The sequence below is a fragment of the Rousettus aegyptiacus genome, unplaced genomic scaffold (genome assembly GCF_014176215.1).
Source record: "Rousettus aegyptiacus isolate mRouAeg1 unplaced genomic scaffold, mRouAeg1.p scaffold_m13_p_8, whole genome shotgun sequence".
In the NCBI taxonomy this organism is placed as follows: domain Eukaryota; kingdom Metazoa; phylum Chordata; class Mammalia; order Chiroptera; family Pteropodidae; genus Rousettus; species Rousettus aegyptiacus.
In genome coordinates this window covers 1,614,497-1,628,626 of record NW_023416311.1, presented here as the reverse complement: position 1 = coordinate 1,628,626, position 14,130 = coordinate 1,614,497, and the positions used below count along the sequence as shown (strand labels likewise).

Genomic DNA, 14,130 nt, shown 5'->3' with positions numbered 1-14,130 from the left:
TTTCTTTTAAGCTGGTCCTTGGGATTGGGTAGTATCGCCAGTTCAGCTCACATCAAAAGTGTTCGTTAAAATTATGACGGAAAAACATTTTCAAATTTATATACGGTATAATTTTCACTATTTTAGAAGCGTCAGACTTGGTTCTGGGTTAATAACATCTGATTAGTTGATTCTCAAAAATTTGCTCACTCAGTGACAGGAAAGAAACTTCATAACATTCAAACACTAAACGAGCATTGACTCTAAATTAGTTTTGCTTTTGGATCAAGTTAAAATGGGCGAGACGTTATAGTTCAAGCAGCACGAGGTGTAAGATCGGCTGTCTGTCTCCCCCGACCCCCCACGTCCTCCCCGGAACCAACGCCAGCATCTGTCCTGCCAGAACGTCCCGCTCCAAGCACACGCGCGTCTGCATCCCCCGCGCGACCCCCGCAAGCACTCACGCGCACCGCGCCTCCCGTCTGCGCCGAACGCGTGCCTTTGAAGCACGCCTCCCTCCGCCGGCCGGGCTCCGTGTGGAGGCAGAGCCCACGCCGGTCCATGTCAGTCCTCCCTACCGAAAAAACACGCACCGAACCCCCACACGGACCTCTGCACGTTTACGCGTCCAGGAGATAAACCAGCAGCGGTGAAGTCGAGGCGTGTGCGCACTGCCGTTTTCTGTCTCGCCGACCTCTGCTCTGAGCTTCGTGATTTCCCTTCTCCTCTAGTGTGGGTTTAGATGATTCTTTCTCTAGTTCTCTAAGTTGTAAAATTAGGTTGTAGATGTGCTGTTACAGCCTGTACGGCATGTACTGTGCTAACAGACTACAGGCAGTTACATTGGTATCTGGTATCTAAACACTGAAAAAGTACAGTATAAATATAAGATAGTGTGTGTGTGCGCACACGCACGTGTGCCTTGCTGGGAGGTGCTGTTGGGGGAAGAGCAGATATCAGGAGAAAAAAGAGAAGGGGAGAAGGGGAGAGCAGAGGTTGAGCCCTAGAGAGAGAAAGCTCGAGCCGAGAAATGATAAAAGGGTGAGAGGGAGGAGGAGGAGAGAAAGAAATGGCGGGAGAGGAAGGGTTTGTGCTCGTGTGGGCGGTGGGCGGGCCCCGGGCTCCCCTCCTCCCAGCCCTCTGCCCTTGACCCCCAGCAGCTCTGGGGCCCCAGCCACGGGCAGTGGGCAGCATGCTGGGGCTCCTCATCTAGTGAGAGCGCCCGGAGGTAGCAGCAAGTTCAGTGTCTTAGCTGGGTCCAGGCTTTTCGACACTGCAAGGCGACTTCTGCCGGCAGCCCGGCGTAATCCCACGGGATGGCCGTGGCGTTCGTGGCCCGACGTGGTCGTTAGGCGGGGCGTGGCTGTCGGCTCTCGCTGGTTCGTTGTGCTCAGCCCTCTGCTGCCTGAGTTTTCTCCTCTTCGGTGGTTCTGTTTGAGAGTGGATGTGGAGTGGGCCGTCACTGCAGACCCACCCATCCCATGTCAGCCTTCGCTCCCTGCATTTTGGTGGCCTCACTGGGCGCATCAGTGTTTATAACCGTTTATCTTCTTGCTGTTTAATTAACGTGTCCTGTGTCTCTTAACCGCTTTTGACTTGAAGTCTGTTTGGTCTGATGTTGGTGAACCACCTGCCTCCTCTCGGTCACTAGTCCCACGGGACCTCACTCCATCCAGTCACCTGCAAACTGCTAGCGTCTTTGGGTTCTGAGCCTCTCGCACACAGTGTCCAGTTGGATCACGTGGTTTTAGCCATCCCGCCAATCTGTCTCTCGACTGGAGCGTTTAATCCATTTACGTTTAAAGTAATTACTGCCGAGGGGGGACTTCTGTCTTGGTGCTATTTGTTCCCTGCCTTTTAGCTTTGCGTCCTCTATTTCTTGCTTTATTGTCTATTGTGTTGATTTTTTTTTTTTTTTGTGGCAATATTTAGGACATTCGGTTTAAATTCCTTTATCATTTCCTTGTGTGTATTTTCTATAGCTGTTTTCTTTGTGGTTACCATGGGGATTACAGTTAACATCCTGCAGTTACAGCACTGATCTGATTTATACCAGCTTAACTTCATTAACAAACTCAGATCCTTTACGGCTCCTTCCCCATCCTCTCCATTGTCAGGAAGTCACCTCTTACGTATCGTGTACCCGAAAAACGTAAACCGGATTTTAAAAAATCTTTTAAATGATGCCGAAGATGCAGAGCTACACATCAAAGCTGCAGCAATGCTGCATTTTACACTAGTTGTTTTCTTAATACACGTCTCCTGCGTCACGTAGAGGACAGAAAGCACAGTTGCACACAGTGTCATGCCGCCAGCCCTTGCCCGTGCGCTTGCTGTTATTGAAACCCTGGTTTACACACCTCCGCTCACCTGTCTGGTCTCACCTGAGCATCTCCTGCAGGGCATCCCTGGTGTCACAAACCCCCTCAGCTTTTCTTGTCTGGGAACGTCTTAATTTCTCCCCCTTTTCGAAGGACAGTTTTGCTGGACGTAAGATTCTTGTTTAACAGTTTTTTGTGTGTTTGTTTTCCTTTTAGCACTTTGAATGTATCAGACCGCTGTCTTCTGGCCTCCGGTTTCTGGCGAGAAGTCTGGTATTACTGGCATCTCTTGTATGTGATGATTCGCCTCTGCTGCTTTCAGGATTTTATCTTTGGCTTTTGAAAGTTCGATTACAATGTGTCTCAGTGGGTCTGAGTTTATTTGGAGTTTATTGAGCTTCCTGGATGTTTATATTTCATGTTTTCATCACATTCGAGTAGTTTTCGGCCATTATTCCTCCAGATAATCTCCTTCTTCTGTCCTCTGGGCACGTCTGTGTTCATTTGATGATGTCCAACGGGGCAGGGCCTTAGGCTCTGTTCACATTTCTTCAGGCATCTTTCTGTTCCTCACACTCGACTTCCACTGTCCTATCTTCTACCTGTTCAGACTCGCCTTTGAAGCCTGCTAGTGAACTTTTTATTTTCTTTAGTCCCTATTATATCTTTATTAATTTATCTGTTTTGTTCACACCGTTTTCTTGACTTCTCTACATCTTCCTTTATTTCTTTAAACATCTTTAAAAACTGCCATCTTAAAAAGTCTTTGTCCAGTGTATTTGCTCTTGTCTTTCAGGGACATTTTCCATTGATATTTTTTCTCTTTGAAATGTTCCTGTTTTTGTATGCCTCGTGATGTTTTTGTTGAACACTGGACATTTGAATCTGATAACGCAGTAACTGGAAATCGGACTGTCTCCGTCCCCGGGGTTTGCTGGGCTTTTCCTTTCGCATCGTTTCCAGGGTTTGATGGGCGCAGGCAACGCGAGGTCTCCCCGGGTCTTTGCCGAGCCTCTCCCTGGCCTGCGCGGACACGTCCTCGCTCCCCCCGGATGTGCCGTTGTCTTCGAATGCCTTTGTCTTCACCGTCTCGCTCCCCCAAGGGGACAAAGTGAAAAATGAAGGGGGCTGGGGGAGAGGGTACCAGACAGATGCTTCGCCCCCTGGCTGTCACCTTCGGCTTCGGGGGGCAGGCTCGCAGCGGGGCGGGGCGGGGCAGACAGCCTGCTGTTTGGTCTACACCTGTCAGCAGTCAGAGCGCACTGTACTCGGGGCATAGAGTCCTTCTTGCCCACCCACCCTGATCCCTGCAGGCTGGCGTGAGCTGTCCCGGGAATGTGGGCCGGGCTGGGCCTTCATAATCTGAGTTGCCTTTTTTTCTTTTTTTGAAAAAAAAAACAAAAACAAAAAAACCCTTACGTTTAGTGTAGTCGGTATTTTTTATTTGGTGCTTGCACAGCGAGAGCATGCTTTCTGGGTGAGCTGGAGGCCATGCAGAATTGTTTTCATTAGCTGGGGGTTGGGGGGAATGACTGGTCACGCTCAACAAGCCGCTGTAAACACTTTGGGAGTGGACCAAAGGGCAGGGCAAGACGCTCGCCTGTTTGTTTAAATAAAAGCAGAGGACGCCCCCTGAAATGCGCGCCCGGGCTCAGCGACGCCGTGCCCGGGGTGAGGAAGGCTGGCCTGCACGGTGCCAGCGACCCCGCATCGTGGCTGGGACTCGGGTGCCGGCGCGTCGGCGGGTTCTGCTCAGCTGCAAATGCGAAGCTCGACCCACCTCGCAGAATGTTCCACTGAGACTCTGCTGTGACTTGCATACTACCTCCAAATTCCAACCCAGAAACTGACTTTCGCACCCAATAATTACAGTAACCGCCACAGGAACACGGTAACTTCAGCTGGCCGGTCTGTCAGAATGAAATGTGACGGCAAATGTCCATCTACTTTCAAAAATGTGTTTATTTGAAATAAATGAGCTTTGTTCACAGCTCTGCTCCATTTCCCTCAAGCGCAGCCACCCTGCCTGTCACACGCGGTTCCTGTTTTGTTCACAGTCGTCATTTTAGAGGGATGACGGTTTTTCTTCCCAACCCCCCCCCCCAACACCCACACCCATCACGCCGACGCGGATGGCCATGTTCTAACACAAAGCGGCTGCCGTGGGCTTTCCGCCCCTAGGTAGCAGGGCTTGGCCGGAGGACGCGGACGTGAGTGCACACTGTCTCCAGGGACAAAGAAGGGCACTTTTGGTTTCCTGAACAGGGCAGGCACGCTCCAGACGACCAGAAGCCGTTGCCGACCAGAAGCCATTGCCGAGTGGCCAGAATCCACTTGACGCTTCTGTTCGGGGGGCTGTCGCTCTCCTGGGGCACGGCCCGCACCCCGGCTCGCCGGCCGTGCCCCCAGGCTCCCGGGGCCTTCGGCGCACGTTTGCAGGATGGACGGGGAGGGGTGCTGACGGAGGGGTCCAGGGCAGCCTCCCAGGCAGGTGTGGCACGTCACCGTCCCCAAAACGCCACTGCCCACAGCCCCGTCCTGGGGCTCTGTCAGGCTTTTGGGGTGTGGAGCTAGAGAAGGGGGGTGGTGTCTTTGTGCTTCCACGATCCCCGAGGGATTACAAAGGCAAGGTACGGGGCGTGCAGCGGGGCAGATGTCAAGGCCGAGACACTCCGCGAAGCGGACACGTTCCTGACGCGACACCGCGGCCGGTGGCCGTCTGTGCCCGCCTGGGGACGATGGCTCGGACCAAGCCCACCCGGTCGCCCGCCAGGCCCCACGCCAAGGAATGCTTTCTCGAGAACCTCCAAATTTGGGGGCAAAATATACTTTTCTGTGGCTGAAAGGCTGTGCCTAGTGGTTACGGACAAGAATTTTCATCGTCTACCACGCACGGACGTAGCAGCTGACGGACCAGGCGCCCGATTCCCCTTCCGTCTGAGAAAGGGCCGAGCCCCGCACACGCGCAGCTCGTGGGCAGGCGTTTTATTTCTAGCCTATGGAAAATTAAAGGAGTTTGTAGTTTTTTTCCAGATACTAAACATGTAAAACCCATCCCGGGGGCACACAAGCGTAAAACGCTTCCCACTGCAAAAACGAACCCGGTTCCCGCTGACGCGTCCCTGGTCACGGCCGCCTGCACAGCCCGACCAGCTCGGAGCGGCAGAGGTTTCAGGTGGGACCCGCCGCCCAAAGAAAGACCCCCGGGGGCTTCACGCCGGACTCTGACGCTGCTGCCGCACGGCGGGCGCATCTCCTCCAGGAAATGGAAGGGACAGACACACCGGCAGCTGCCACACACCCGTCGGGCTGTCGGGGTGCCGTCGGGGACCACGGACGCAGGGCTGCGGGCTCACAGCCGGCGGACCTCACACGGCGCTGCGTGACCCGCATGGGCCGCGGACGTGAGTCTCACGCATCACAGCCCTCAACACGACTGGACTCACATTCTCCTGCGAATGCGCCAATTAGCAGCAAAATAAACTTAAGGAACCTGCCGGAAACACCTCCCTGGAGGTACTCACGGAAAAAGAGAAGAGGCAGAGCAGAGGTCTCGCCGCGCACACAGAGACGGCCGCCTCCCGCGCAGCAGTGCCGAGCAGGGCCGGAGGCGGGGCCGCGCACCGCGGGCTCAGGGACCCGCGGAGTCAGTGTTCTTAGGAAAAGATAACGTTTAAAAGCACGTCAACCTCATGTGCTACGTTTCCTGGCAAAGTGACACACACTCTTCAAAGGGAATCGGAACCACGACTCTGGACATTTGAAAAAAGTAGAAAAAGGGGGGGGGGCTAAAAATTGCCAGAATCCCTCCAAAAAGCCTGAAAAACTATGCATCTTGCTCATCTACGAGATTGTCGTGAGGTTCCCTTTCTCTAAGATACGCGGCCTGCACGGACGGCACCGGGCGGGGCCGCTCCCACCCTGCGGGGCAGGGGCTGGGTCCGAGCTCAAACCCCAAACACAGAGAAGGCGTAAGTGAGCTACTGAACAGCTGTCCTAATGAGCTGCACGGGCAGGGTCAGGAGCGTGTGGCTTTGTCACACGCCGCTTCGACTGTCACTGACTTTGGCATCACACAACCTCCTTCCCCCCGAGGTGCAGGACGGGACACCGCGGGACACAGAGGGGGGGCCGGGGCCCGGAGCGCTGACCGCCCGGCACCGGAGGGCAACGGCGTGGATGCATGCGTCCGCCTGGGAGCCTTTTTTTCCAGGAATCTTTCACAGGTGTTAACTCCTCTCCTACGTTTCGAAATCGCAACGGGCTTGGCTAGCAAATTTAGAAGGAAAACGATTTTTTAGTGGTGACTGGCTTTCCAGCTGTCCGACCTACCACCTCTGGGGGACATAGCCAAGAGCTGAGACAGTTTGTGGTACACACACCTGTGCAGATCTAAGGGTAGTGAAAGACTTCATTCCTACTTCTAGAAATGTCTGTCTGGCAGTGGGAGAAATGACAGTCTATGGCAGGTCACCCTCCTCCGTAAGCCTCTGACACACGTCCATCCTCGACTAGCTGAGTAGATACCTGAGAAACTTTAGTGTGAAAATATTGCCCTTTACAGAGACTGGGAGATGGGCCAAAGTGCAGAAAGCAACAGTTTTCTCTCGGTTTGTTTCATCGTCAGTGTCACGGTTTTTAGAACTCCTGGTTGCCACTTGGCAATCGCAGTGAAGACGAATCCTGCTCAGATGAAACCCAAGTCCAATAATTCATCCTTCCGCAGAGCACACCATGACAGCTTAACTGGGTCACGGGTTCCGAAACCCCAGTGTCCAAAGTCGTTAAGAAGTCTCTAGAAAGAAATATGTACACTCGCTAAGGGAGCTGTCCAGGGTGCCGGCGAGAACCTTTCCAGTTAGCTCGGGATCGACGCTTTGCCTATGGCTGTTATTTGGTTCAAGGGCAGAATAAGGCGACGCTTTTAACAACTTGCAATTCAATTCTGCGCACACGCAACACACACACACACGCACGCACGCGCGCACACACACAGGCACGTGACCTGAAAAATACAAAACAAGCGTAGAGGGCTTTGGTGGGGGGGTTCTGAATAAATAAACGTCTTCGCGGGCACGGCACTGGGGACGCGGGGGCCTCACTGTGGCTTCGGAGGCGGCCGTGCAGAGGCTGGCATGCTCGCAGGTAGCTTTTTGGAGGGTTTCTCAGCAGACTGCCGGCCACCAGGAGACGGGGGCGCTCCAGCGTCGAGCTGGGGCGCCCGGGACTTGCGGCTGGACAGCAGGGAGTGCCTAGCAGAAGCGGGGTCCCGGGGGGCGAGCTGTTCTTTGCCGGGGGCGCCTGCATTCGGTTGCGGGCGACCCGGAGGCTGGGGGCCTTTCTCCGCCTTGCCATCCCCCACGTCCCGGCCGGCCGACCTGACGGAGCTCCCGCCGGCCTTCTTGGAGAGCAAGGTCGTCTTGCCCAGATCGGTGGACCGCCGCGCCTCCTTCTGCCGCAAGGCCGACCTGAAGAAGGACAGCCCCTTCTCGTCCGACTTGCTGTCCCTCTTCAGAGCGGCCTTCGCGCTCGGGCCCGGGGAGCGCAGGCTGGCCATGGACGAGCTCCGGACGTGCCTGCCGTCGCCGCGGCCCTCCCCCGCCCGGGCCGGGCCCGCGCGCGGGGAGCCGGGTTTGGAGCCGGAGACGGCACTGGCCCTGTCGGAGAGCAGGCTGTGCCTGGAGCCCTCCCTGCTCAGCGCCCGGTCGGCGGTCCGGCCCTTCCCGGCCGGGAAGGCGGCCCTCGGGGCCGGGCCCGGGCCTCTCCGGGCAGCCGCGGACGAAGCGGCATGAGTGAGCGCGGGACCTGGCTTCGGCTTCTGGGGCGAAGGGCAGGGGGCAGGGCCCTGGGCTTTGGGGGAGGACTCCTTCCTGGGGCGGCCGGGGGCCGGGGAGGAGTGCCGCCTGCTGGCCCTGGAAGAGTCGGCTCTGGTTCGGGAGCGGGAGGGCTTTCCAGAACCTTCTGCAGGAACAGGAGAGGAAGGGGACGTACTGGAGAGAGAGGACTCCTGGCTCGCCAAGACGGACCTGCCCTTCCGCGAGCTTCCGCCCGACTCGGCTGCGCCCCTGGAGCTGGGGGGCTTCTGGGGGGTGCTGTCTGGTCCCCTTGAGAGCGAGCCCGGGTGGCCAGGGGCCCTCGCCTCCCTGACCGGAGAGCTGTCCACGGAGTCGCTCTGGTCCACGTAGGCGATCTGGTTATTGTTGTCGAACGGGTCCGCGTCGGGGGGCGCGCGGTCCCCCTGGGCTGCGCTTCTGCTCTGCGCATCTCTGCGCCCAGCGTCCAAGCTGCGGGCGTCCGGCTCGTCTCTGAACACGCTCTCCATGACGGCTAGCGGGGCCCGGCCCGGAGCCTTGTGTTCCCGCCGGCTGCGCCCAGCACCTGCGTCCTGGTAGCTGCCCGAGAGGTTCCTCAAGCTCCCGAAGCAAGAGACAGAGACCTTGTCGTCCGCCGCCTCCCCGATCTTCTCCAGGGCGGAGGCGGAGCTGTGGATGGGCGAGTCCCCCGAGAAGCGGGACGGGGAGCTGGAGCGCATCTGCAGCTTCGCGGACAGCGGCCAGGACGGCCTGACGCAGTTCTCGCCGACGGCCAGCGGGCTGCTGACGGACGACCGGGACGACAGGCTCTGCCGCTGCACGCTCCTCACGAACGGCCGCGTGGAGAAACCCCCTGGAAGCGGCAGAGAGAAAGTCGTTACGCCACAGGAGGCGTCCCAGGGACGTCCCCGGGCGGAAGCAGCATGGCCTTCAGAGCCAGCGTGTCGGGGGTCGAGGCGCAGCCGTGTGGCATCAAGTCTTCTGAGCCCAGTTCCCTTACCCGGAACGCAGGGGCACCCTAATGAGGACCGGCCCCTCCTCGTTCCACGCCAGGGGTCAGCGGACGTGCCACACCGGCCCGGGTGATAAACGTTTAGGCTTTGCGGGCAACGCAGTAATGCACGGCGGGCGCGTTGGGACAAAGCCCCACCGAAGGCGGAGGCAGGGGCCGTGCGCCCTGTGGGCTGCAGCGTGCTGACCCAGCGCTCGCGCGGTCACTGAGAAGTAAACGTTTATGAGCCCCGCGCCCAGCACGGCACCTGGCGCCCGCGGATGCTCAGCCGCGAGCTACTGACCCGGCCTCTCCACCTGAGGACACCTGGGGGTTGCGGGAGTGACGTCCGCGCCCAAGACAACACAGGTGACGAGGGGCGGAGCCAAGGTCGCAGCCCGTCGGTGCCCGGGGCAGCTGGCCCGTCACCGCTGGCGGTGGGGTCCGCGGAAGGAGCCAGAGACGGCACAGCCCGGTCCGGAGGGACGCGGAGAGAACAGCCACGGCCGGCACGACGCGACTCCCGTCGGTGACGGCACTGCCAGGGGAAGCACTCCGCGCTGGGGAGGCCGTCGCGCTGCCCGGCTGGGACCCGAGCCAGGCTCCGCCCCGCGGGCGCAGGCGGAGGTGGCGGGAGGACGAGGCTGAGGGCGGCGCCGGCCCTCGGACAGCGCGGTCTGACAGCTGACCGGCCGACCCACGCCGGGGATCGGCGCTGCGACGGCCATGAGCCCTCAGCTCGAAGGCCGCAGTGGACATGGCCCCGCCCACGCGGCGAGGGCCCGCGGCTCTCCACCCGTGTCGGGAGTGGGAAGGCGGCGGGGCACGCACAGCCGGTCCCCGGTTACACACACCGAGAAGGAACGAGACGGAGCCGCGGGGCGGTGGTGCCGCTGGGGGAGGGGCCGCCCCATCTCACAGCCGAGCTGGCTCTCGCCTCCCAGGCTCCGAGCACGGGCCACCTGACCCCTCCTGCACCGCCTGGGGTACCTGTGAGAACCAGGGGCACGCTGCCACCCCTCAAGCGGTAAGTGACAGCAAAACAAAGCAGAGTTCAGTTTTTATCAGATTTTTCGTTTTTACACTGTGACTATCTTCAGAATTCCCCGGAACTACCCTACGAAGAGGCAACGGTTTTTGTCCTCGAAGCTTCTGTGCTTAAAAGAACGACCCACCAATCCCGCTGAGGAACAGCGAGCACGGCGGGAAGGCGGGAGGCTGAGCGAGGCCCAACGCTGCGTCCCCTTGTGGCCACTCCGAAGCTTCTAAAACCCCTCAGAAAAACACGCATCGCCACGCGGGGTTCGAGCCGCAGCCTCCACAGGAGACCTGGGGAGCGGACAGTTGGGACGGGGAAGAGCAAAGTCCCAGGCCGCAGGAACGCCGAAGCCCCCGGTGTCAGCACCGACGCCCGCGGCCCCCCGCCCCCGCCGTCTTCACCTCGGAACCTGTCGCCAGGGGCCACACTCACCGTCGTCTTCGCTCCTGTCCCCGGCCATCTCCACGGACTCGGACAGCGAGGCCAGGGACGTGCGTCGGGAGGACGCGGCCGAGGTGGCGCTGGCCGCCTTGCTCCCCGGGAGCCGGCTCACCCAGTGTTCGCACAGGGAGGAGCTCGTGGAGCCTGCGGAGAAGGGGGCGGGCACGCGCTGAGGCCCAGCGAGGGCTCCTGCCCCACGACGCGCACCGGACGGGCCGCCGCACGCGCCGGGGCGGGCGCTCGGTGAGGAAGTCCGAGGCTCGCGGAGCAGAACGCAGTCGCTCACGTTTGTGCGCCCCACACACGTGTGCCCAGCTCTCGGGCCCGGCACGGGTCTGGTGCTCGAGCGACAGACACTCCTGACGCAGGGGGCGTGCGGGACAGCAGCCCGCGTCCCGGGCCCCGACGCCGCTCTCACGGCGCTCACGCACGCACGCACGCACACCGACACAAGCACACACACCCGCGTGCACACGTGTACGTGTACACACACGGCACACGTACGCGCACACGCACATGCACACACACATACACATGCACACATGGCACATGCGCACACATGCATACACCCGCGCGCACACACGCTCACAGGACTCCGCGTCCAGGGGACGCCCCTGAGCACGTGCTGTGGCCAGAGGCCGCTCCCGAAAGGGAGCGTGGGAAGCAGCGTTGTGGCAGGCAGACCTCGGGGGGCACGACTTCTCAGCAGCCAGGCTCAGAGCGCCAGGGCGGGCTGGGGCTCCCCCTTCTGTTGCGGAAGTGAGCGGCCCCGGGCAGACAGCAGCTGGGGTCTGACTCCCGCAGGGGCCGCTCACGTGAGCAAAGCTTCCTCGCAGCGGCTGCAAGCCTGCCGCTCACGAGCCTCAAGGGAGCGGGGCCCGCACCCCCGAGGGTGGGCACTCCCACACCCCGGCCTGCCACCTGCTCTCAGACGCAACTCTGCACCAGGAAGCATGCGCCCCGTCGGCCGCAGCCCGGGGGTGACCAGGAGCCCCGGGTTACTAAAGAGCAGACGAGGCCACGAGCTGGCCCGAGCCACCTGCAGCCTCCGAGCCGCCCTCTCAGAGCAGGGCACTGTCCTGGGCAGAGAATCCACTTGTGACAGTGCCTCGCCCTTTACGAAAGGCCTTCACACGCATGTGCGCGACCCGGCACACACGCCCCCACGAGGCACGTCACTGCTCCGTATCGCGGGTGACGGACGCACGGCTTGGAGGGCCGAGCCCCAAGGTCAGGCGACGCGCGGCTCCGTGCCCACGTCTGCGCGCCCTCTGCTGCGGGAGCGGCCCGCCACACCGCTGCTCAGCTAGCCGGCCACCCGCGGGCGACGGCACACCGCGAGCCAGGCTGGGCTCTGCCCGCCCCTCCGCGGACTCTGCTGGCTCTCAGCTGCTGGAACATTCCACCTCCACTGCCTTGCCTGCAAGGATTTCGGTTTTCAGATTAAACGCGAATGCGGGAATTAATCTGATTGAACCTCTGAGTCAGAGACCTTCTGGAAATCGCCTCTGTACGTCAACTGCCACCGCCTGCTCCGGAAGCGCCGCCCCGCAGCCGGCCTCACCTGCCACGGAGCTGTTGGCCGACCACGCCGGGATGGCCGTCCGCCTCTGGTAGAAGAGGATGTAGGCCGCCTGCGTGCACACCTCCTCCTCCGGCAGCTGCTGCACGTCGCTGTCGTCGAAGCAGTACCAGAGGCCGTCCACGGAGTTCTTACAGTAGGCTGCCAGAGAGAGGGGCCGTCAGCCGGGCCGCCCCCGGCCACCCCGCCCACAGACCTGGTCCTCGGGCAGCAGTTCGAGCCCTTCCTAGGGCCGTGCACAGTGCCACAGAACCAGGGAAAGGCCACGCTCCAGAGCGCGCCCAGGCGAGACGCTCAGAGATCTCCAAACTATTCCAAACGGGTGACATTCGTTTCACTCTTAGAAACACGACACACTTATTTATTTAAACCAGTGGGTCTCGGGGGGCCTTTTTGGTTGTCACGACTGGGGGAGGAGCACCACTGGCACCTAGCGGGCAGAGGCCAGGGACGCCGCGGACTCCCCTACAGCCAAGAACGATCCGGCACACGGCCGACTGGCCCTGGTTCAGGCGCGTCGCGAGCTGCTCCTCGTGCAGCACCCGCTGTGCCCAGCAGCTCGCTCATCCCTGACGCCCGGCATGTGACTGTCCCCGGCTCGAGGAGACTGATCAGCTCGCCCGGGTCACGCTCGCAGTGACCTCCTCGGGGCGGCACGGACGATGCCCGCGGCAGTCCCCGGGAAACGGAGGACACCGGAGCTCGGGAAAGCGCGCGGCCTTCTCGCCAGGGCAAGTCTGAGCCCGGGAGCAGACGAAGAGCCGAGGAGCCAGCGAGAACGGCGACAGCGTCGGGAAGCCGCGTCGCCGCGGGAGGACGAGCCCGACCCAGGGGCAGGCGGCCCCGTGGCGCGGCCTAAAAACGCCCGTCTTCTGGGGAGAGAACGAGGCGTGCGAGGTTGCGCCGCTGAACCCTGGAAGAGGCTCCGCGTGGCCCCGGGGCACGGGGTGACCCCCGCGACAGGCCAGCCGCTTTTGCAAGCACGGACCCTAGGAGAGGAAGGGGACCCAGGACAGGAAGGGCCACACCGGGCAGTCCCCGCTGGGAAGAGCAGAGCGAGAGTCTGTGGGCGCGGCCCCTTGCCGCTGGGACTCGCCGGGACACGAGGCGTGACAGTGGGCACGGGCGGGCGGGCGGCCGGGCCTGGCAGAGGGCGGCGCTGAGGCGGCTGCTGCTCCGGAGTGGGGGTCGGAGCGGGGGGGCAGGGGACGAGCCCGACGGGCGGGGCCAGCAGCCCTGCGGCCGCTTCCCTGTCCTCAGACGCGCGGACAAAGTGCTTCCACCGCCTACTTCCGAAGGCTTCGCGAGACCCGGCTGCTCAAACCGCGGTCGCAGACGGGGCGGCCCACGGCACAGACCGCACTGACGGAAGCACCTAGAAACCTCACAGCGATCCGAATTCCACCGTATTCTCACAGAAGCGCTGGTTCATGAAGGACTGGAAATTTTAAAAAAGGGACAGGTCCTTGATCCCGGTTTGTGAAGCCAGTTCCAGAACCCCGTGCCGGTGGCCACACGCGGACCGTGTGACCGCAGCCTGAGCCAGTGCGACACAGGCACGGCGCGGTGAACGCTCCCATGAGCCCCGGGCCCCTCGCGGGACGGCGAGCGGGGAACCGGGGTGCGGGACACGCCCGGGCTCCTCGAGGTAACCGGGCGCGGCGCACGCACAGCCACCCCGGCTCCCTGCTGCGCTCGCGGGCGACTTGAGGGCACGGTGACTTGTCTCAGGTCCCGAGCTGAGATGTGCCCGGCCCCGCCCAGGCTCCCTGAGCTAGCTCGAGCCGCCCGAGGCCGCTGCGGCTCCCGGCACCCCCCCCCCCCGAGTCCTCCCCGAGTCCGGCCTGCACGGAGAGCCGCACGGCCTGGGGCACGGTCCACGCCCCTCCACACGGTCTTGGCAGAAACCACAGGACCCGAGAAGCTGCGGAACCACACGGAAGACGCGTCCTCTGCCCAGGCTG

At 61.2% G+C, this 14,130-nt stretch overlaps 1 protein-coding gene across 3 annotated transcripts in view; it reads right to left on the bottom strand.

The window, feature by feature from the left end:
- Positions 1-1,882: 1,882 nt before the first annotated feature.
- The window catches only part of USP31 (ubiquitin specific peptidase 31), a 47,092-nt gene continuing 34,844 nt past the window's right edge, over positions 1,883-14,130 (bottom strand). For 2 of the 3 annotated variants that reach the window (XM_036225448.1, XM_016155504.2), the window contains 3 exons: positions 12,149-12,307; positions 10,576-10,728; positions 1,883-8,966 (listed from right to left, as the gene is read on the bottom strand). In XM_036225448.1, coding sequence (XP_036081341.1) covers positions 7,399-8,966; positions 10,576-10,728; positions 12,149-12,307 — 1,880 coding nt within the window. In that variant the 3' untranslated portion in view covers positions 1,883-7,398. The remainder of the gene's footprint in view (positions 8,967-10,575; positions 10,729-12,148; positions 12,308-14,130) is intronic. The other variant, XM_036225449.1, reaches the window with a different exon arrangement.